We start from the raw sequence: 24,406 nt of genomic DNA on the forward strand, positions 1-24,406 counted from the left end.
GAATAGAGGGAGGGGAGGCAATTAGCTGCCACGTTGCCGGGGCGCTTACTTGTCAGTCTGGCTTTTGTGTGAGTCTTGTAGAGGACATTCCCAGGGTTTTGTTTTGGCATTTAGGGCCGAAAGACAGCAGCCGAAAAACGGCGAGGAGAGAGGGAGGGAAAATTTAAGTGCTGAAAAACAGCATGTGCACTTTCTCAGTTTCAGAAAAATGGAGGTAATTTTTTTTCTTTTAAATGTATGAGAAAAATAAAATCGTACAAAATAATTTCAGATGTAATGACAGTTGGTTTTAGATTTTTTTTTTTGCAGTGTATTTGAAAATTTGAAATTAAAAGGTTTAAAATAGTGGGATATTTGTGGCTTTATAAAAAATTTTTTGGAAACATTTGAAATAAAAAAGAAGGGGAAAGATACAAATTTTTAGATTGTGAGTTTGATCAGATGGAAAGTTTTTAATTAGTTATTAATAAGCATTCCTTCGTCTATTTATTTATTTCAAGTCCTTGTTTTTTGGTGAAGAATGTGAATCCAGACAGTTACACATATTTAGAAAAATTATTTCAAGACAGCAAAGTAAAGTAAAAAATACACACAAATAAAAGAGAGGATCTTGTGCACCAAAGGCCTTTGTAGTTTTGTCAGGGCAAGGCCATGAAGAGTTAAATGTAGGAGCTTCCTTATTCCCCTAAAAAAGAAAAAGAGGGAATAAAACAATAGAAACAAGACCCCACATTGATGTCACATCCATGTCAAAACGGAGACAAATACCTTTCTCCCCTTTTCCTCCGTCCTCCCCCGGATGGTGGGCTTAGAGAGGGGACTGTCCGAATCACACAGCTAAGTGACTGCTTGCCACACTTTGCTGATCTTGCCCTCCCTTTGTGGATGTTGTTTTCTCTTGTCTTTTCTCTCGCTCTCTCTCTCTTTCTGTCTTCTTCCCTTGCCTTGCTCGCTTTACCTTGTTGTAGCCAAGGCTTTTCAAGCTGCTAGTTCGTCTTTGGGCATCCTGGAGGCACTGCAGAACCCACACAAACACACACACACATACACACACAAACTTGGACAGACACATGCACAACCATAATAAGCCTTTTTTTTCCTAGTGTTTTTTCATGTTTCTTTGCTTGTGGGAAGACATCTCTGCAGCTCTGATAACTATCAAGTGAGATTTCTCTTCATCTTTTTTAAAAAACGTATCGTTTTGAGCTGGACAGACTGACTGCTGAAGGAAAACCCTACGGAGAAATGAGCGATTATCCGCTGGCGGAGGACAGGCCTTACCGGACGTCCTGAGACGCAGCTCTCCCTGTGATCCGCAAAAGACCCACTCCAAATAAAATAAAATTATGCAATCAAACCAACACTAAGCAAATGAAAACCCTTCACGTATGAAACTGCATCGATAAGAGTATAATGAATAATGATACAGGTCTGACTTTACTATGTGAATGTAACACGTTCACTTTCTTACACACAGTGACATTAAGCCATCAGTTCTGACTGGAATACTGCATTGAGTTAAACTAGAAACTAAGTATTTACTGTATGTTTCCTCAGCTTCTACCCAAGAGGTTTTATTTTTTAATTTAAATAATTATTGCTTTAAATACAGCTGTTATTGCAGCATGTAGAGACGGTTTAAACATGCGATCAAAGCTTGTATTTAGTTAAACTGCGACCCCCAACCCACACAAAAAAAAAAAAAAAAAAAACCGGCCCTGCGAACAATGCCGTGCACGTGAACTTCTGTGTGTGTGCGACCGTTTGGTGTGGGACACACACATGCGCCCGCTCAAACACAATAGCAGTTTTGGGAAAGAAGCTAAGGTTGAAAAAGAACAAGAAGAGAGGGAAGAAAGGAGAAATACTCTTATTCGTTGGCGGGAGTGAGAGGTGGAGGACAGGGGAGGGCCACGGAGCTGCTAATGTACCCGAGAGAAGGCCTTTCACTGGGGCTGGAGGAGAGGGGAGGAAAGACTGGCTCTCTGGCCTCTGGGCTGTCTCTCCTACAGCAGGTTGGCTGCTGGCAATTCAGTCTCAATGCCTGGGTAAGTGCTCAGCGCTAATACACACGCTGTTTTCACACTCCTGTGGCCTTTTTAAAATCTTCTTTCTTCTTTTCTTAGACATACTCAGTGCTAGGACTGCGGTAAAGGATGCACTGTCATTTTATCTGCCGCAGAGTGGCTTAAGATGTCTGTGAGTGTGTGTGTGTGTGTGTGTGTTTCATAAGGAAGAACTAAGAGATAGATAGATGGATATGGCATTAAAAAAATGTCTGATGACAGGGTTGAGGGTTTGGAAGGGAAGTCATAATATATGAACAGAAGGAATATAGCATAAGTATTGTTGGTGCTTATTTTTAGCCTGTGGCTTTGATGTTTAAGATTTGAAATTTGCATTTAAGAAAATTAGTTTGGTTGTTATTTAATTTTTCTTTATTGCTTTAAATTAACAAAACAATTTTTTTTTCATTTGCTTGATGCTTAAAATGCATCAATAATTATTCATTAAATAATCCTGCACTTTTATGTTGTTTTCAATTTCATTAGAAGCAATATTACATGTTTTCTTGTTTGTTTTTTTAAAACCAATTTGATTTACAGTTTTCTTTATCATAATTGTTTTTATATTAAGGAAGTAAACAATTGGCACTATGTTTTTCTGTATTGAGAACAGAGGAGGGAAGTTGCTATTTATATATTCATAGAGTGTCAAAGTTAGGCATTCGTTTTGTTTGTATCCGTTTGTGTGAGCGGTGGGCGGATGAGGGTTGTTATAGTGACGGTGACATCATCATAGTTCCATATTCTTTTGAAGTTCTCATTTCGAGCTTTCTTTTCTGAACGACACTCATTGGCTGCGTGGATTTGGCTGCATCTATTTCTTGCTCATTTGAACATTCCCATACATAAACAAGCGTGGATGTTTTCTGCATTGTGTCCACTGTGCTTGGATGCGAGCCACTGGCACGTACACTTCTCGAGTTCAAGTCCTTGGCAGCTTTTTCTGCTTGCTCTGGAATTTCGCAGGCCTGAGAGCCCCTCTATCCATCATGAGGATGTCACACCCCCTGCGTGTCCCCCCCACCCCAGCCACACTACAGCTCATTAGAGCCCACAAGCTCCAGTGACAACTCATCATATCATGCCGTAAAGCGGAGAGAGGTGCTTGGGCCCTCAGGGGCCACAAGGTCGCAACCTTCACATTTTGTCTTTAAATTTGCTCTGCAAGGTGCCACCAAGCGGAAATGCAGCGCCAACAGCTTTTTCCTGCTGCTGTCCGGCCCTCTGTCTTCCTCTTTTTCCTTGTATCTCTTCCACAGGCCACTCACAGATACCAGATACCACAAATATAACTAAGTATCGCAATTTTTTTCTAATAATCAGCTGATGTAAGATTTACTTTGTATCAAAGTTCTTTTACATTATAAATTGTACATTTTTAATTATGATTATGGAAATGTATATAGTAAATGTATATTTAAATATTTAATAGTCTAAAAAAACTCCCAGTCTCTATTAAATGATTTTTTAAAATAAGATTAGCTAAATATCAGGATTCTCCTACATTTTAAGCTAAACATTTTAAATTAGAATTATTATGATTTATTTAAATTATAATTTATTATGGAAATTTATATAGTAAATATATATTTTTATAACTATGTTCTGCTTTTAAATATTTAATTGTCAAAAAAAAAACTCCTACAGTCTTTATGAAATTATTATTTTTTAATTATTGTTTAAATATTTTAAACAATATTTATGCATGTATGTAATTATTTATTTATTTGCTTTGTTGTAAAGCTTACCCTTGAGTATTTGTGCTTTGTTGTAAAGTGGCCTTGAGTATTGTGAAAATCGATATATAAATGATAAAAATAAGAATAATTATATGTATATAATACTACTACCACTACTACTACTACTACTGTACTACTACTACTACTACTACTACTACTACTACTACTACTACTACTAATAATAATAATAATAATAATTAAAATTTACTGCAAATTGTTACTAAAATGATCATGGCAATTTGTTGCTCAAAAGGAATTCGGATCCCTGATATATTCTTTCTCTTATTTGACAGTGTGTATTTTGTGAAAAATAAAATTAAAAAGTAAAAGTAAATTAAAAGTAAAAAGTGATTCTTGTGATCAGAATCATGAAAAGTAAAAAACTGTCTGAAGACTTATCTAAAGATGTCAGAAGGGTGAGTGCATGTGTGTGTGAGTGTGTGTGCACATAACTTGGCATGAAACGAGAGAGGAAGAGAGAGTGAAGGACAGGATTTGATAGACGCTGCATCAAAATGAGTGTGACATGCTCTTCTAAGACAAACAGGCCTCTCCATGGCCTCTCCATTAAAACAGGCCAGGCTTTTGTAAGACCACCACTAGGGGTCACGACCCCAAGCAGAAACTGTCAATCTTATTGGTTCGGAGGAGGGTACGTTTGTCTACAGATTTACTCACACAATCAATGGCTATGCAGACAGATTTTGTTGACACATATTAAGAGTATTTTATATTTATTTACCTTACCAAAATACATCTACAAACTGCTGTTTTTTTTTCAGGAAATTACCACATTTGGAAATCTAGTTTAAATTTTTTTATATTATCATTATTATTATTTACCTGGTTATGTGAATTAGTCCTTTAGCATTTTTTCCTCTGTGTAGTTGTGATGGTTGTGGTGGGAGGTATTGGCAAACTATTAAACAGGAAGTAGCCCACTTTCTTTGCACATAATAGGGAAAAAGACACCCACATATTTTCTTTGTGTTCCTTGTGTGGGTTTATTGTGCGTCTCGCTGGACCTCCGTGTGTCAGTCTCTAAACTCAATGAGTTGTTTAGAAGAAGGGTTTTAAAGAGCGCTTATTCTGCGATTGTTATCGCCCGACAGTATGTGGTTGTCCGCGGGTATGCACAGGCGCATACGTAGGTGGTCTTCTTCACTCCCCTGAGATGCTAGAGACAATTAGCTATGTCTGGAAGAACATGGTAAAGCCATCGTACAATAGCAACGGGGTCAATAGAGCCAGATTTATTGTGAAGCTTTTCTTAAGACTGAAGACTTAATGGACTTGAATAGCACTCAGAAGGGAAATTGTTTAAAGAATGTGTTTTTGTATGGTGATTATCCATTGCGCCATGTTATTTTTGTCCCGCTGTGTGTCTTTTACGGAAGGCATCATGAAAAAAAGGTGCTTGCGTGTTTTAAAATGAGGCCTAAACGCAGGTCCATGTTTTAAGTAGTCTTTCTAGCAGTACTACCCAATGTGAAGAATAAAAGTTAAAGAAATTCCATTTCTAGCTATTCCAATCTACATCCTTTTTTCTTCTTAGGGTCTTACTGATCCGATCACGTAGAGAAGCGGGCAGAAACGCTACTGTAGCGAACTGCAATAGCGTGCTGCGCTCCCTAGAAGCCAGTTAAACGGGATGCCCGGCTATTATTCGTGTGGCTATGTGGCATTTGAAAGGGGTTCTCTTAGACGCAGTGACTGTGATGTAAATCATTTGGCTTGTCTCTGGGTGAATGTGGCCGCAGTGGACAGCCATTTGGAGCTGTCCCTCAATGGAGAGGCCTTGTACAAAAGAACTCATTTAAATGGCTACTAAAGCCTTTCAGCGCAGGGAGAATTGACAACATTCTTTCACATCATTACTGAGGGGGAGGTTATGGGGTAGCTTGTGGTGGAGGGGTGTGCAGCACCATTCCTTTAATGGCAAACTCGTCAGCCTTGTTTGGCAGCTGTCATCATCCCGTCTGTTTTTCTGATGAGAGGTCTTTCTTTTTAAAATGTATTTTTATATCTTGTCTCTCGAGTTGTTTTTCTCTGTGGCCTCGCGCTTTCCTTTTCGCATTTCTCTTTCTGTCTCCACGCTGTTTTCTGCTCTCAGGGGCCCCAAAAACATCCCCAGAGCCCCTTTTCTTTCCCCAAGCAGCTCTGTTCAGTTCATTAATCTTTCATTGGGAGTATGGCAGAGCGGAACAACGCTCCAGTGCTGAAAGCGGTCTCTCTCTGTGCCTCTTTCTCCACGTTTAGAGGCCCTGGATGGATACTTCAACCTCTCAGGCCTGGGCCCTGGTGTCCTTCCTATTCTCAGAGCTTAGATATTTTAGTCCTGACAAAAGGATGGCTCACCTCTGCTTTTATAAATCATGTCCTGACATCCAACACCATTGCTTTTTTTACAACATCTCAAGTGCTGGATTTAATTTGGCATGTTTTAAATAAAGACAGTGGCCCCTATGTGCCCTTTTCCATCCCCTCGAATATGCTGCGGGACATGCACAGCTGTCAATCAGACACGTGGGCGCCTCAAAACCCGCATGTATGTGAACAACTCAGGGTGTGAGATGTTTTCCTGTCAGTCGGCTCGGTTAGCGCCAATTTATGCAGCGTCTACGGAAGCAAATTCCAGTCCACGTGTGGCCCGTCAAATCTATGGCACGGCAGTAATCTGGTTAGGTCGCGTGTACTGGGAATACACTAATGCCAGGCTATGCCTCAGTACCCCTCTGCTCGGCTGTAATCTTGGGTAATTGAAAATGGGGCTTGTGCCACTTAAGAACACAAAGAGCAGATTACATAGCTAAAACCAATTTGACCAAAATGCAGAAATGGATTTTCTCTCTTCCCCTCCACCCCTCCTCTCCTATCTTTTACAATGCAAACCCTTTCCAAAACCAGACCCTGAAGGAAGAGGAAGGGGTGGGAGCGCGAGATGTGGGTAACCCAGAGAAAAAGGAGGGCGAGCAAGAGTGTGCTTAGAATGACTGTCATTTGGTTTATTAGGTGGTTTCTGTGATTGTAAACATGATGCTTTTTGGGTCAGAGACACGTAATGCAATCAAGCTTTTATGTATCCAGTGGCTGTTTGAATCAATAATGTGCACCTCTGAAAGTGTTTTTAATTACAAATCACACTGTTCTGAGAATGGGCTTGTGGTTTGTGATGGATGCATAGTTGAAATCGAGGCGCCGGTGTGTTTCTGCCTCAACCCAAACATGTATTAACAGCTTCTTCTTCTTCCCACTCCCTTCCCTCTCTTTTTCTGTTTTTTGCCAGTCTAATAAGGTCCCCGTGGTACAGCACCCTCACCATGTGCACCCGCTCACACCTCTGATCACCTACAGCAATGAGCACTTCACGCCTGGGAACCCCCCTCCACATCTACAGGCAGACGTGGACCCCAAAACAGGTACATATGCATGCACGTCTTCCTTTATATTCATGAATTTCAAAACAGGCAGGACGAAACCCAAGGCTAACCTTCAGGCCTGTTAACTAGCCTAACCTATTCAGGCGCTGTCACGGTTACTCTGTATGATCTCGCCAGTCTGTACTACTGCATTCACAGCTACCTGGTAAGATGCATCAGAGCATTTCAGAGTCGTCTTGGCTCAGGGCCAAGATTGCACCCCTCCTTTTGTGTGCATGTTGAGATGGAGCTGTTGACCTGGGTCGGTTAAGCTTGTGGAGCCACTTGACTTCTGGGAAATGTAGCCGGGGACCTCTGTTACTTAACTGCGGGATCCCGAAGCAATTTTTTTTCTGATTCTGAGAAACAAAATCTCAGTTTTTGCCCCGTTTTGATGACATACAAATCGGACAATTGTGGAATCTAGATTTCCCAACCTGGATGAAAACTGTATGAGCAGGAGGTTTACCGGGAAACTCGATTTGAAGGCTTATGTTTTATCTGTCAGGATTCTCATCTCAAAACAAAAAGATTTCTGTTCAGCTGTGATATAATGTCATTTGGTGGTATGTTTCAGAATCAGATTATTGCACAGAGGCATTTTGTTCTTCTGCAACACTATACAGTCGAACAGCTGCTCTTCAAAGCTGTCAACAACCTGCATGCTGACTTTAAGAGGTCTTTTTCTGCTCTCATAACAGACCTTATCACTAAGGGCCTCTTTAAGGACTCAGAGACTGTTTAATGTGCTGCTTAATGGCTCGCTTAATTGAGTTTAGAGTTTAATTAATTAACAAATGTATTCAGACCGCTGTATGCAGTGCCAATGTGCTGTGGAGGCATTGTTTTCCTCCTCCTGCGCAGCTAGCATTAGCCAGCAGTATCAAGCAGAATTTTTACACTCGTTTTAGTCGTTTACCTTTAGAATTACTAATTTTGTTGAGTTTTTATTTTTACTGAACCAGATTTAGTAGATTTTGAGGCAAAATAGTATCAAGTAGTCTAAGTGGAAGTACATTGAGTCAGTCCAAAGTCAGCTAGTTTGTTAGCTAGATGTTTATTTTGTCATTCACATCGTTTGTAAAAGCTTTTGTGAAAAGTTGTAAGATATTCTATTCTAACTTATGCTATTGTAAACCATCTCCCCACCACATGTAATGTTAATAATGTAGTTAATTGGTCATTAAACTCTAAAACCAATATTGGGACTGTTTCCACACTTGAACAGATATCCACCGCAAATGTGTCAGTCTCTCTTAACACGTGCCGCAGTGTTTGCATTGTTGACTTGTGAACCTCAATTATCGCCCATTGTTAATCCTCTGATTCGATAGACAAATGTGACAGGGCTCTGTATTTTTTCTCCTCTCTCCCGTGTGCCATACAACATCGTGGCTGCCTCCTCAAGCTTTGATCAGAACGTGTGATTTAGAGCTGTGCATGTGAGCTCAACCTCCTCCCTCTCCCACCTCCCTCTTAAGTCGACTTTGTTCAGTTGTGTATCTCACAAAGGATAAATTTAACACTTAAACTTCATCGGGAAATTTCTGTGTCAGGACAAGAGTAGAAACATTTGCACACCGTTCACACACACACACACATCTCTCTCTCTCTCTCTCTCTTCATTCTTTTCTTTGCATTTTTTATGTCTCTTGCAGGAATCCCAAGGCCTCCACATCCTTCAGATATATCCCCCTACTACCCTCTGTCACCTGGCACTGTAGGCCAGATTCCCCATCCGCTAGGATGGTTAGTACCACAGTAAGCAGCCCAATTTTATTCCTCTTCTTTCATCTTTGTGATCATTATTAATCCTTTGAAACTTTAGTGCTTATTTTTTTGTAGTGTTATAACATGATGTACAGTGGGGTCCAGTCTGAGATCTTAAAAATGCTTTTAATTAATTAATTTTGAATATAATTCTTTTTTATTTAATATATATTTTAATATATACCAGAACATTTAAATTTTGAACAAAATATTTGATTAAAATAAAATATTACAATTTTATCAGTGTTTATTTTATTTTACAGCTTTTATATTTCTAGGGTTCAATTTGATTATGAATCACAGATTTTTTTTTTTTGAGGAATCCGACTTTTGGGCACCACTTTATATATTATGACATTCATAAGACTGCATTTGTTCAAATATGTTGCATTTTGTTATTGTGTATTTTATATTCACCAGGCCTCTGTCCACTTTGCTGTGGGCCTCTGGGTATTTAAGATGCAGTTTGAGACTTTGGCCATCACATACCACAAAAGCTAACTCTTAACCTCTGTACAGTTTATACATTCTGGAAAGGCACCGCTGGGGCCCACAGCAATGCACCCATGGCTTTCTTCATCCCCTAAACTCTAAATTGCCTCTTTGTGGCAAATGCTATTTTGCATGTCTCTGTATTGTCCAATTAGAGTAATGAACTGTGATTGCCAGTATTTTACCCACAATTCCACACGGGGGCTCTCCCCTGGTAACCCTTGTCAACACTTGTTAATATGACAGAAGGCTACAAATTAAGCTCTGTTAATTTAATGTTTTCTCACCGCGATCTAAATACCGAGAGAGGCCCCAAGCGCAGCCACAGCCCTTTGATTCTCTGCACTTTATTTTGGTATAAATTTACATTCATTATTGTTTGTCTTTGGATGTGTAGACCTCAATTAGCGTGATGGCTCCATTAAAGGGGCCGGTGCTTCGTCTTTAATTAGCACAACAAAATACCTAGTTTCAGCTCAGGGAGAGGGGCCTCCATCGACACCAAGCGCAGGGTTATGAAATTTAATTATCCATTCCTATCAGATTTGTGGCATTCAAATTGTTCAGAGTTTGCCTCCCTTTGATCTGCGCTCTGCAATCCCCTAGATTTTTGTTCTGATCAAATGAGAATAAAGCCGCCTGCATAGAGAGTGCCTTTTTCCCTCTTTTTTCATCCCTTCCTTTACCTCTCTTCCTTTCTTCTTTTCCTAGGCAAGGTCAACCAGTTTACCCAATCACGACGGGAGGTTTCAGACACCCCTACCCAACTGCCCTCACTGTCAATGCATCCATGTCAAGGTGAGTTGAGCCTTGGGACGACCGACTCGCTGAAAAAGCGAGCGTGTCAAAACCCCTGCAAACTTCTCCCTTAAGGAGAGACCGCTCTCGCCTCAGTGTTCAAAAAGACGGTCCCATGCGATCCGCCACGTATTCAAATATTAATTATTGTTATCATTTTATAATGAGACCCCTAAAGAACGTTTACCCCGATTGAATGGCAGAGAACAAGAGGACTGTCAATTTAGCTACAGTCACATGCAGAAGTAAAGAATCTCTTCGTAAAATGCTGCAGATTTCGGGGGCCGTCATTGGACTCTGAGCGAGAGCTTTGTGTGGGCTCTTGGGGTCTGGTTCAAGTGGCAATTTGGACACAAATGTCCCCAAGAGAGCAATAATGGTTGTGTGTGTGGGGGGATTGTGGGATATGTGTGTGAGCGTATGTTTGTTTTAACTGTCACAGTGATTGCTCCCTTGTGACTGTTCCTCATCTGTTATGTGAGAAGTGGGAGGTGTTTGCTGTAGATGACAAATCTCTGTTTGCTTTATTGCTTTTATGTCATTTAAACATAAAAGTGAGATGCAAACAGCTTCATATGGTGGTCACCTTCTGCATTTACTCGGCCTTTCCCCCCTAATCTGAAACATATGATACTCTTTTCGCAATGATGATAAATGTGACGATGATGATGATGGTGGTAGTGCTGAGGCTAGCCAGAGAGGCACAGAGGCAGATCTGGTTTATAGTTTCGAGAAATGGAGACCAACTCAAACCCAGCCTGTGTCTCCAGACAGGGACAAACTCCTGTTTAATTGCAGTGTGATTGGAAAAGCAGCTCTGGAGGCCTGGCGAGCTTGGACCAGCAGACGTTGATGGATAAATGTGAGCAGGGAAGCAAGAACGGGAGGGAGGAACAGGGAGGGGTTTGTGCGCCTTAAACACTGGCCTGGGTTTGAGCATTTTTGAGGGGAGAAAAGCTTTGGAGAAGGAAAATTAGGAAATTCAGGATATTTAACATGCTCAAACATTGGGCCCTCATTCATGAAACACGACTGGAAACAAATCTGTGTGAATTGTGTAAAATTTGTGTCATTCTTGCATAAATTGTTGCATAAATATGTCAAATTTACTTGAGAATGATTTGATGAACAGTTCGTTCATTAAAAAAGCAGAAACTAATTTGTGTAAATTATTCGCCAAACTATTCTTGCGTAATTATAAATTTTTGTGTACAAAGTATACTTATGAAAAATGTATTCTTGAAAAAGAAAAAATATTTAATCAAACGAGCAGAATGAATTTTTGTGTATATCACTCGTAAAACATTTTTTCTAGATTCGTTCTCATTGATGCAACAAATCTAGTAAAAATTGCTTTACAAACAGTTAACTCTTAAGTACATTGACACATTTATGCACAATAGGTTTTACAAACAATTCATTCATGAAATGAGCAGAACGAATTTCAGTAAAATCATTTGTAAAATCTTAACGAAAAACAACTCATTAAATGGAAAAAAAAATTGCATAAGAATAACTTATGAACAGTTCATTCTTGAACTGCAAATTACTTCAAGAAACATGAGCAGAAAAAAATTCTTCATAAGTAAATCATAAAATAAAGTAAATTATTTTAGTGAATGCAGCAAATTCACACAAGAATGTTCTAACAAACAATTAACATTCATTCTGCTTGCGTGAGTAAATGAGGCCCAATCTCGCACTTGCATCTAGTATATTTTCATCATCATCACACAGTTTAAAGTGGTCAGGCCAAACATAACAGCTCTGAAACACAATATTTAGCTCTGCAGTGATGATCCGAGTGCATTGGCAGCTGCTCTGCTTATGACACCAGGGTCTTTGCAGCCAGTCCTGACTCTTAAAGGTCTGTTTTATTAACAGCTGGCTCTGAAACCAAGGCCTTACACATTTGACACCAACAGCTTTCTCCATGTGTGTGTTTTGAGGTCTCGGCTCCATAGAGAAGTCATTTGTACTGTACCCTGCCTAGGCCTGCTCCGCCGTCAGGAGCCCGTGCGGGTCTGCAGCCGCTGCTCCGGCACTGGACCTTCACTTAAGTGACAGCTGATTCTATTCTAATGAGGCCTTTATATTGTGATCATCCTATTTCCAGTGCAGGCTAATTGAATCTTCTGAATGGGGGCTAGGGGGATTGGTGATGTGCTGGGGAAGAGCTAATGCATTTTGATAATCTGTAATTGAATTAGCATAGATTAATAAGTGGTGGTCTTGTGTCTCTGTGGAGGGAAGGTGCTTTAGCATGTTTGTGTCAAAACCAACGGCGTCCTCTGTCATCGGCCTCCTGCGCAAAATAATGAGCACCAGGAAAAGGCTTCATTAATTGTGTTTATGGTTTTTCTGTGAATAAAGCTGGCGAGAGAGAGGGAGAGGGAAGTCTTGCTTTGTCTTCTTTCACAGTCAGTGGACAAGAACTCTAGGAGGCCTCGGGATTAAGAGACGCCCATATGTTGCTCTCCAGTGCCTGTCTTCAGCTCAGAGAGATTCTGATGGCCCTATCTGCTGCCATTTATTATGCAGTTAGCACACAGGGCTTCATGTAGCGATCTGCTTTTCACTCCAGCCTCCTAAAAAATAAATTTCAGATCGCGAACGGCATGGACTCGGATCCGGCAAATTAGCTACATAGTTTTGATAATGGGGTTGGAGTCGTACAGGTGTATCGGCTGTCCTGGGTGACAGGGGGAGGAAGTGTAGGCCCCTTGGCCCCTGCCCGTTCCTGCCCTTTGATATGTTCCTCCACCCGCACCTCTGCTCCCATCCCTTCTTTTTCCGCAGAGGAAGAGAAAGTGAATGAGAGACAGAGCGCACCGGCGGGGTCATTATACATTAAACAGGCGCCGAGGCCATCGCTCCGATTGGCAATTAAATGGCACTCACTGACACTCCGCTGGTGTGGAAGAAGATTGAGACATTGGGCCCTGCAGGGACCCTTCTTGGCACACCTCTCTGTCTCGCTCTTCCCTCAGCAGGGCTAAACTGGTGGCAGGCTCCGCTGCGTGCTGATGAGCGGAATGATGCCCTGCGCTTCAAAGGGATGGCCGTCATGTTTAAACCATAACCTGGGCCTCGCTATGGCAACAGCGGCACGGGTGGGGGTGGGGGTGGGGGTGGTGCTGATGGGACAGTCAGGAGGAGAAGGAAGAAAAAATTGGACGGCGGAACAGAGGAAATTTTAACAAGTATGCAAGGACAGAAAGAGAAAGAAAAAAGGTGGGGGCTAATGATCATGGCACTGCAGCTGCAACGCCGGTCCCCCCCTCAGTAGAAGCAGACGGGTGGCCCGGATGACATGGCACAAACACAAATGTGTCAGGGATGAAGGGAAGAGAGAATAGGAGAAGAGAGATTGGGGGGAAACACAGTCCCCAGAGAGAACCTCCAACAGAAACTAGTTGTTCCTTGTGAGTTTACGCTCATCATTATATTCTGGCTCCAAGCCATATAACCACACTCAAGCAGATAATGAGCTGTTTGAAAAAAAGAATTATTCTTTCTCTTTTTTTTTTTCATCATCCACCATTCTTTCTCTCAAATTTGTGTACAGCCACGCACAGATGGGATGCACTACACACACACACATACACATACACACTCAGGCACAGATATGTTCATTTGTACTCTCAGGAATTTATTCTGCTTTCCTACTGATCTTTATAGAATGCTAGGGGGATGATATTATAGATATGTCCTTAAAATAGCCAGGGGGCATTTTAGTTTGATTTAAAGAAAATAATCAAATTGCAAATAAATGAGAAGAAAATGACCACCCTAAATGGTCCAGAATTGACCTCACTAATCAAAAATATGATTTTGAATTAAAAAATGTCCATTAAAACAATTTGACCATATTTAATTTATTCATAAATGTTTGTGGTATGTTTGTCATCAGAACACATTATTTGAAAGAAAAAAAAATGTGCATAATATTTTATCTTTTGTCAAAATATAGTTTTTTCTCCACCACTGAAATGAACGTGGGTGGGAAGAAATAATATTAACCAATAACATTATATCCCACTTTTTATGATGCAGTCAAATCCAAACATGTTGATGTTAAATACATAAAAAAGCAGAACCTAATAGCTTTCTTAAGGTTTTTTTTTTTGTCTTATTTTTTAATGAATTATTGGTCTGTTATTTTGAAGGGGAAAAAAAAGTACAAAATAAATAAATAATATATATATATATTTTTTTCTTCTTTTTTTTTCTTCAAAGTAACAGACCAATATGGGGTTCTAATGTTTTGTTGTTTCCAACTTTTCTGTTCTGCTTATGTGGCTGTGTGGAAAAATGATATTAATAATGTTAACCAATAATTTAATCTCAACCCACTTTTTATGATCCAATAAAATCATCATGGGTAAATTTATATCCTGCCCAAAATGTATTCCATCTATATTGTTTGATTTTGAAATGCATCACATTTTATAACTAAAATGCTTTTTGTTTCATGTTGTGAGTTCTAGATCTTGGATTTGTCATTTATTGCCGTTTCCTTTCTTCCACATAACAGATGTATTAGGTTACTGCTGCTTTGTCTTTATAGCCACTGTGATGTGTCAAGTCTTTAGCTCATGAATGTGTGATTGTCCATCCATCATTTCACCCGTGTCCACTCTGACGATTTACACAGTCTTTTCTCCTCCAGGTTCCCTCCTCACATGGTGCCCCCCCACCACAGTTTGCACACCACAGGGATCCCCCACCCAGCCATCGTCACGCACAACGTCAAGCAGGAGTCCTCTCACAGTGACATCGGCTCCCTCAACAGCTCGTGAGTTCACTTTACACTTTTCAGTTCTCTATTCATCCAATAAAGTCACAAGTTGGTACGCATACGCTAACATCTGATCCCTCCCATTGGCAGGAAACATCAGGATGCGAAAAAAGAGGAGGAAAAGAAGAAGCAGCCACACATAAAGAAACCTCTGAACGCGTTCATGCTTTACATGAAGGAAATGAGAGCCAAAGTGGTGGCAGAGTGCACACTGAAAGAGAGCGCAGCTATCAACCAGATCCTAGGCCGAAGGGTGAGCGCCACACACATTACAAGACTAAAACATCAAACAGAGCGGCAGCAGACTGTCTCAACTACTAAGACCACAGATTGTAGTGTTGTCGGTGGTGGAAAACCACTGCTTATTCACATTTCTTTTTCTATATAATTGTAAACTTGCTTTATGTTGCTATTGAGTAAAAGTACAATACCAGGGGAAGGGGAAATTTTAATCACGGTGGTTGGACCGCTCATGGAAACACTTCCGTGTTGTTTGAGCCTAAAATATCAGTGGTCTCTTCCTCTGTGATGGCCGCAGTTTTGACGGATGTCTGTGTGTGTGTTTCTCTATGTGCAGTGGCATGCTCTGACTCGAGAGGAGCAGGCCAAATACTACGAGTTAGCCAGGAAAGAGCGACAGCTTCACATGCAGCTGTACCCCGGCTGGTCAGCACGAGACAACTATGTAAGTTTTTAAGTTTTCAACAAGTAACAATCTTTTCTTCCCTCCCCAGGGGCCACAGAGTAGTTTAAAGCCATCTAGATGTGCATTTTACAAACCATGTGACGATTACCCAACAGCCTTTGGAGAAAACTAAAGCACACAGACCTAAAAAACGGCTGGCTGGTCTTTGCTGGTTTAAGCTGGTTTGGCTTCCCAAAACCACTCTAAAACCAGCAAAACAGACCAGCAAGACTTAGCCAAGCTGGAAGACTTTAGATTTATTTTAGCTCTACCCACTGTACCAAGCTTTTCCTCAGTGCAGTCAGGTCTGGTTTTTCCCTGTGTGCCGTGCGATTTTCCTCTGCTTCCATTAGTATTCCACTGGTTCACCTAAAAGGAGAAAGGCGAGCTGAGATCAGAGTAATTAAATAACCACAGGGCGTAAATGCCTCGCAGCTTTGATGAAAGAGGACATCTCTCTCCGCCGCTAGAAATGGGGAACGAGCACACTGTTTACTGTTTCGCCAGAGTTGACAAACGGCCCCACCGCCCAGCCTGTCAACTCTCCTTGGAGTCTGACCACGTTTCTTGACTCGCCTAGTCAAAGTTCCTCAACCGGAGTAAGATAATCGCTCTGTCCAGGCCCAACCTTGGCCTCAACGCAATCAGCAGTCACGGACACGTCCGGCGGAACCGTAGCCCATTTTTGAGGAGGACAAATGCAATAAAAGTTATCTCGCTCTGCTCTTACCCTCCAGTAAACCGAGCCGCTCAAAGAAACCTCAAGAGCTTCCAACCGTTTCACAATGAAAAGAAAACTAAGCAGCAGTGAGAAAACAAGATGCCAGCTTCCGAATGTGCCGCCCATGCTTGTCACTGTGTTTTGTGGTTGTAACTTTGGGCTGTGCCTGCTGCATGCTTTTTTATATACCTGTTTATATAGTAATAATATATATTAAAAAAATTTTTTAGTTTGGTTGTTTTTTAAATTCACCCACATCTTTCAATTAAGGAGGTTTGCTGATTACATTGATTTGATTCACTTGACCGTTCTTCTTTATGATGCTGATTACTGTGAGATATTGTCCAGGAAGAATGCAGAGTCATGTATTTGCGGTCCCTCTTCACCATGGACACCTTTTGAAGGCCTCTGTATCTTGTTCTTTTTTTTCCAGAACACAGAGAATATTTTCCAAACCCTTGCCTTTCACTCCCTCCGATTACAGGTGCTAATGTCATTTTGAGTCTTAAATTACTAACTTGCTTTTTTCCCCTATTTTGGTTCTTTATGTATTTGTTTATTTGTGCTTGTGCAGTATATCAAATATATAATGATCTTTCTTTAATGAATAATACTCCGTATTTGCTTTATATATCTTTTATTTGCCAAGCTCAGTAATTCTCTTGAAGAATATGTTGCTTTATTTTGCTCCTTTTCAGTTGTTTCCTTTGCTCCATTTCCGAGCCGCTCAAAGAAACCTCAAGAGCTTCCAACCGTTTCACAATGAAAAGAAAACTAAGCAGCAGTGAGAAAACAAGGAATAAACAAAAGGAGAGAAATAGGACGAAGGGAACGATAGGGAAAGTTCTGTTTTGTCCTGCAGTGGCATTTCAAACCTTCAGGCTCTTACATGAATAAATAAATCAGTGAAAACATTGGCCTCTCTTGTTCATTTCATGTCTTGGTCTTTTCTGCAATATAATAACTAAGGTTCCTGTCTATTTCTCTTTTTCTGGCGGGTAACTATCAGGGGAAAAAGAAGAAGAGAAAAAGGGAAAAGCAGGCAGGAGAGGGCATTGGTAAGTGAGCTGCAATTATCTCTCATATTAAAGCAGACCATCATCTGTCACAAGTGTGACATCTCAAAGATGAAAGTCCAGCCTTTTTTTTTTCATATCTCTTTTTTGTGCCTGCCTCATTTTGTATATAGCTATGCTACCCAATGCAATATTTACACGATAGACTGCTTGTTATCCCCCTCCCCTCCCCTTGCCCCATGTCGAGCGTTAATAACATTGAATATGCATGACCCCCACCACCTCCTCCCCTCCCACCAGCTGCCCCCCCACATTACAGGTGCTAATGTCATTTTGAGTCTTAAATTACTAACTTGCTTTTTTCCCCTATTTTGGTTCTTTATGTATTTGTTTATTTGTGCTTGTGCAGTATATCAAATATATAATGATCTTTCTTTAATGAATAATACTCCGTATTTGCTTTATATATCTTTTATTTGCCAAGCTCAGTAATTCTCTTGAAGAATATGTTGCTTTATTTTGCTCCTTTTCAGTTGTTTCCTTTGCTCCATTTTTCATTATACACATACCTTCATCCAAAGATGCTTCTATGTTAAAAGTCATATGTTATTATGTATTAAAAAAATCCCTGATTTGGTCAACTCTAAGCATGCAGCTGCAATATGTTTATAGGAATAGGAAATATGATCAAAATAACCAAAGATGTTGTTATCAGGGTAAACCTCCTTAATCTACTCAACTGACTTCAGTAGCTGCCCCCGCCTCCTCCACGCCCCCAGCATGATTGCAGGCTTTGCCCTGTCTCCTCTTGATCTGCTCCACTTACAACCTGCCTTCACCCTCCTCAAAGACCCATCTACCTATGACCTTTGCCCTGGTGCTTATGTGGGCTGTTTGAGGTGGATGAAAGTGGACCAGTCCTGTTTATGAAGCAGCTTCGTAGTGTTTCCCTGGCTTAAACTAATGCTCCGCCTCCCTCCTATAGCTCCTCCCTGCTACTGCTACCTCAGCAACCTGTCCCTATCACCTCCTCTAGTCTAGAACAGCCAAATAATGGCCGGCAGACATTGTATCCATATCTGCTGCATCCCGCAACGCTTACCTTTTAACGAACAAGCATTTATTTACCCATAAAGAGCCTTGGTTATGAAAGGCATGCACTGTGTGCTGATGTATTGATTTCTGTCATCATTTACTTTCATATTTGTTTCTTGCAGTTTTTCATTTCTTATTGTTTGTATTACTAACAAAATATGGTCAAATATGACTGTAAAAGCATTACTGCACATTTGATTGCTACTATTTAAATTCATCTGTTGGGGAAAAAAGACTTTTACAGAGCTCGTCAGATTCATTGGATTCAATTTATCTCTCTTTCCGCTCTCTTTTCTGATTTCATCTCTCCTCTGCGCTGGCTTCCTCTTCCCTTCTTCGTCCCGTCAGATCTGAGCGCCCCAAAGAAGTGTCGCGCACGCTTCGGGCTCGACCAGCAGAATAACTGGTGTGGCCCATGCAGGTGTGTATCTGGTGTGCCGGCAGGTGTGCTAGAGCAGGTGACAGCTGGGGAACTCTCTCATTGGTACCTCCTCCCACTTTTCTGGCTCTCTCAGCCTCGCATTCTCTCCACGCCACTTCCTCTGCCAATCAGCTTCTGCAAATCTGGGCAATGGGTTTTATTTTTCATTGCTAGGTGGGATGGAAGGGTTGTTTGTGTGGTTGTTTTTGTGTGAGTGTGTGAAAAAGGAGTTCATGTAGAACTCCTTTTTGAATTGAAACGAGGCAGGGTTAAATAAAAAAGGCGGGGTTTATTTCCCTCTGTTAAGGGGGAGGGGTGTGGCCAGGGGGTTGAGATGAGCTGGTCATGGTAAGTTTTTGGGGAGGCATGGTACCAAGTCCAAAGCTGAATCATTTGCTCTAGCTCCGTGCCTTTTTGTGTCCAATGACGTGTGCTTTTTTTTCTTTTTTTGTTGTGTTTTATGTTCCTCTATGGATAACAGATGCAAATACCCCTAAGAAGTGTCGTGCCTTGTTCGGGCTTGACCAGCTGGGTTTATGGTGCAAACCCTGCAGGTATATTCCCAGCCCCACTCCTGGGGAGAACGTCGAAATTATGATGATGATTTTAAGATGACAAAAATCAACTTTTCTTCTCTTGAAACTTCTTCCATGGATTATATTTTCCTACTTCAATCTCTGAGGCCTTGTTACAGTTTATATGTTTTACAAAGACTTCTTTCTTACTTGTTTCTGTCCTTTTCTGACTGTAGAAACACTTCAGACGAATTGAAATCCTCGGGCAGAAAATGCCAAAAAATAATTACAAAGGCATTGTGGTTAAAATTTCAAGTCAAGCATAAACCTTTTTTTTTTTTTTTTTTGAGTTTTTTGTATTATTATAATTTAGTACTACTGTTTTTTTTCTGCCCAAGGAACTAATCTGCTGTTTTGTACTGTTCTGCCCTGGTCACTTCTGTTAGAACTGTGTGATGTAGCCACTTGTTTTGTGGAGGGTAGGGTTGGGGTGATGCCATCTCATCCCCCTCTCTCTTTTTTTTCCTCCCCTTCTTCTTCCTTCTCTACTCCTCTCTTATAACCCTTTATTCAGTCCCAACCTCTTGTCTTTCTGTTCTAATACAAGCAGTCTTTGAATTGGGAATATGTTGATGGTAGGTATTTGTTTCTGCTAAGTAATACCCTTTTCTGTGTCATGCTTGTGCACTCTTTCCTTTTCACCCTTCCATCATCGTGGACATCAGACGGTGTGCTGTTGTGATACTCCACTACCGTTTTCAACTGTATCCCCATTCCACCAATTTCATTTATCCTTGCTAGTTTAGAAATCCATCTGATTCTCCAAAATCCACTCCCTCTAGTCTGACCTCCTTCAGGAACAACAGAAAGCTTCTCAACTTTAGAATTTATGTGAATCTGAGCATTGGATGTTGGATGCAGGGTCCAAAATTCACATTTGCCATACCTGCCAGTGGTGGAACTGAAAAGCAAATACTTACTTAAATACTACTAATATTTCGTATTTTATATTTCAATTTCATTGAATGATTGTATAACTAAAAAGGAAATTGCTTTAATGCTAAATTTTCTTTTAGATGTTTTATGTGAGTTAAATATTGTCTGAAAAAGCACAACAGTAATTCTCATCTTTAATTTGTAGACTGTTGAATCTCTTTCATTTGATTCGCTCATGAGGAAAAAATAACCAGCGTTGTTGTTCGTACTTTTAAGTTGAAACCACGCAATATTTAGCAATTTCTTGGAGAAAGAAAAAAAAACAATCTTGCTAGCCAGTAACTGTTTTATTTGTATAGATGTGTGTAGCTGGAGTTGCTGAGGTTGTATTTTTTGAGGGGTAGTGCCGTTCATTAGCACCTCTTGTTATTCAGAGGAACAGCCTGTGCATTTTTTGGGCTGTGCTGAGAGAAACGCTGGTAATTGCGTCTTGATTTAGGGAGCTGTAAGGTTAAAAGACCTCACTCAGCTCTGTTTCCTGAAAGATGCATCTGGAGAAATTCCCTCGGAGCCCCATAAATCAATAAGGAACACAGTGAGATACTTAGAATCAATATGGCTCTTAAAAAATGGATATTAGCTTATTTGCCGCAGTTTGACAGGCAGTTAGCACCTTGACAGACCCGAACCGTTCCTAAATTCACAACCGACCTCCTCACAAAAGCACAGAGTAGCAGGCAGATCAAACGAACACATCTCTGCCTCTGTTCACCTATCTTTGACCCTGAAGTGCCATGTCTCCTCTGTAATAAGTCTGTTCTGTGCGGATCCCTCCAGCTGCATGTCGCGCGTCGTGCATGCCCACCGTACACAAAGTGGGTTTATGTGGCCGTGACAAGATTTCCGTCCTCTTTTTGTCATTTTTCTTCATCATAGTGTGTATCTTCCTCCCTGACTGTCTCTCTGTCTTTTTCGCACTTTCGTCTGAAACCAACACGCATAAGAGCAGGCAGGGGTATGACTTGAGAAACAATCCTTACCTGGCTGATATTTTAATGACGAAACCACAAAGAAGTTGCCGGTTAATTGATCCCGGTTCTCCCGCAACTCTCTAGCTCCCCCTGTCTTTGATTTAATTCCCTTTTATTTTGCACTCTGTATTTGTTGCTCTTTCTTTTCTCTTTTTGGAGTTAGCCTCGGCTGCATCACTGAGCTCGCCCTTTAGGCAGGATAAAGAGAGTTTTTGGGGAGGAAGGGGGGGTTGGTCAGGTCAGGTAGGGCAAGGTACACTGAGGTTTTCCCTCTCTCTCTCCGTTTCTCTCTCTCTCACACTCTCTACCCCTACCTCACGGCGTGCTGGCTTGGCGCTGGTGAGATGTGGCTGGCTGGAATGGCTGGCCGTAGGCGCAGCAGACGAGGGAGGGTCCTGACCCGAGCAGAAATGCAAACATGGCACCACGACCTCTGTGCAGAGCGCTCACACACATGTCTTAGGGGCAAGCTGAGAGTAGCGCTTCCTCTCTAACCTTTTACCCCACCATCTGAACTTCCCCTGAAGGAACGCAAGGAAAAAGACAGGAAAAAGAAGGGAGAAAGAGGAGTGTAATAATTCAAGCTAAACCGGATGGATCCCCTCGCGGTTTGCGAAACCGGGGTGGAGTTCTTTTGTTTGGAGTTGTGTTGCGCCGCCGAAGGAAAACAAAGAGAGATGTAGGCCTCACCTCTTTCATCATCCTCCTTCCTCATTCCGTCTGTTCATCTTCCTCTCGTCCTCCCACTGTCCTGTCCTCTCTGCATGTAATCGTGTGACACCGTGTGAGAGCGAGACGCGTCTGACCCTAATCTTGTCCAGCTCTAGCGTCCATTTTCATGCAGAGTCTGAAAGTGGGTCCGCCAAAGTTGCTAATGAGATCAGCATGGGTGTCCCGAATTTAAGATATGTGCATTTAAATGGACGTTACGGCTCTGTGTGGTTCACTCTAAGGTTCAGACAGAGAACTTCAATGTGTCCCCTCTTTTTTTTGTTTTGTTTTTTAGGAGAAAAAAGAAGTGCATTCGCTACATTCAAGGTGAAGGCAGCTGTGCCAGTCCTCCTTCTTCGGACGGAAGCTTACTAGAGTCCCCCCCATCCTCCCCCTCCATGGTCTCTCCCTCCCCGTCCTCGAAAGAGTCCAAACCACAGACTGAACAAATGCAACCTCTCTCACTGACTATGAAACCGCCCCCCCTGCTCTCGTCGTCCCAACACCAACACCTCTCCATGGCTCCACCCTTAGCTTTGTTGGACAACTCCGGGGCGGGCAAAACGTCCAGCTCGGCACACAACGGCTCCTTGGACCCCTCAGACGTGTCGTCGTCCCGACCCACAGGCTCCGCCTCCTCCAGGCCTACATCGCCGTGTCATTCCCACTCTCTGCTGCCCAGCTCCGCCACGACGCAACCCCTTTCGCTCGTAACCAAGTCGATAGACTAGCTTCGTTGTTTTTTAAACCAGCTTTCTCTGTCTGTCTCTCCGTCTGTCACGCGTCTTGTCTTTTTTCATTCTGTGTTCTGATTCTCTTGTTTTTTCTGTGCGATATGGCTTTGAAAATTTCGTTAATTCTTTATCAAAGTTCATTGGTCAATATTTGACCTGTCATTATCTAAAAAAAATGAAATTATTATGATTAAATATTGATAATTAAATACACTTAAGTTGTAGAGTATAGCTGTGAATCTGCCAAATTGTTTTATAAATTTTTTTGGGTTTGTTTTTGTTCAGTTGTTTTGCTTTTTTTCAGCTGTTCAACAGAAAAATACATAATTGTTATGTTGACATGTTTAAAGACAGATATACAAAGTAGGTGAGGATTCAGTGAGCCCTTTTCTCAAAGAATTGGTTCTCCTTCATTATTTGTATTAAATACGAGCTTGTGAACCAATCATTTTACAGCTGTCCAAAACTCAGAGGGCACGAGGACTGTGGAGACACCTCTCCGACTGAGGAACAACTTTAATCGTGATGTGACTTGTTCTTGTTTAAATGTACAGAAATATGGGGACGGTGGGTTCCATGTCTTCAGTAGTCGAATTTCGTCTCAAGCCCTTCTTTTCTATTGCACAGTCTCATCTCTGCCGGACTGTAGAATCGTGTACAGATTTTTTCCCGTGCCAAAATTTGTGATAATTTCCTCTCCACCTCTTTTGACGCTGTAGGTTCTTTCGTTGTCCAATGTTTGTTTTTTCTTTTCTTTTTCAACCATAATTTGCTGTGACGTTACATAGATTGCTATGTATGTAGTATAAATGTTGCTATAACAAATGTGTTTGGTAGCAGATTGTCAAATAATAAAATTTAAACTTAAAAGACGGACGTAATACTGTATAAACCCTCAAGGGCCAAATTATGTATATTAGGAGGTTCATAAAAAACTATTAAATACTACAAAAAACACAAACTGCCACTTTTAAGTACACTACTACATATAGGTAGATAGAAAAAATAGGCATGTTGATGTTGCAAGAAGCTGTAAAAAAGCTACAAGAGAATCATTCATTCGGTGCCATTGTAGTTGACATGACGCAACTGTAACCCGTCGATTACTTCTCTGGTTTATTAAGATGCTAATGATGAATAGTTTGAATGTTTCCTTAACGGCTGTGATGTTCCTGTTCTCTTTTATGCTCTTATATTTTTCTTTTGGTTTGTTTTTATTTTTTTATTTTTTATTTTTGTTTTCCGTTTTGTTTTCCATTATTTGAAATGGTTCCCAAAAACCATGTTTTGTAATGAATAAATGTTAATGCTGTACAGTCTCTGTAGCATGCAGTTCTGTATTAATAAAAACGAGTTAGTATGTGAACTTGCCTTCTGTCGTCTAATGCCCTTCATTTGAATATAACTGGCTGCAATATTTTAAATTCTATTTTTCTTTAAATTTATAAAAAAGTCT

At 41.0% G+C, this 24,406-nt stretch overlaps 1 protein-coding gene across 12 annotated transcripts in view; it reads left to right on the forward strand.

The window, feature by feature from the left end:
- The window catches only part of LOC107750316 (transcription factor 7-like 2), an 89,186-nt gene extending 65,677 nt beyond the window's left edge, over nucleotides 1–23,509 (forward strand). For 3 of the 12 annotated variants that reach the window (XM_016565641.1, XM_016565646.1, XM_016565647.1), the window contains 9 exons: nucleotides 7,092–7,224; nucleotides 8,883–8,985; nucleotides 10,198–10,284; nucleotides 14,942–15,082; nucleotides 15,176–15,338; nucleotides 15,663–15,770; nucleotides 17,486–17,549; nucleotides 19,505–19,577; nucleotides 22,512–23,509. In XM_016565641.1, coding sequence (XP_016421127.1) covers nucleotides 7,092–7,224; nucleotides 8,883–8,985; nucleotides 10,198–10,284; nucleotides 14,942–15,082; nucleotides 15,176–15,338; nucleotides 15,663–15,770; nucleotides 17,486–17,549; nucleotides 19,505–19,577; nucleotides 22,512–22,947 — 1,308 coding nt within the window. In that variant the 3' untranslated portion in view covers nucleotides 22,948–23,509. Of the gene's footprint in view, nucleotides 1–1,699; nucleotides 2,049–7,091; nucleotides 7,225–8,882; nucleotides 8,986–10,197; nucleotides 10,285–14,941; nucleotides 15,083–15,175; nucleotides 15,339–15,662; nucleotides 15,771–17,485; nucleotides 17,550–18,950; nucleotides 19,024–19,504; nucleotides 19,578–22,511 lie in introns of those variants that run through there. The other 9 variants (XM_016565643.1, XM_016565648.1, XM_016565645.1 and 6 more) reach the window with 7 other exon arrangements.
- The last annotated feature ends 897 nt before the right edge of the window (nucleotides 23,510–24,406 follow it).

The sequence above is a fragment of the Sinocyclocheilus rhinocerous genome, unplaced genomic scaffold, assembly GCF_001515625.1.
Source record: "Sinocyclocheilus rhinocerous isolate Xijiao unplaced genomic scaffold, SAMN03320098_v1.1 scaffold2076, whole genome shotgun sequence".
NCBI classification, from domain to species: domain Eukaryota; kingdom Metazoa; phylum Chordata; class Actinopteri; order Cypriniformes; family Cyprinidae; genus Sinocyclocheilus; species Sinocyclocheilus rhinocerous.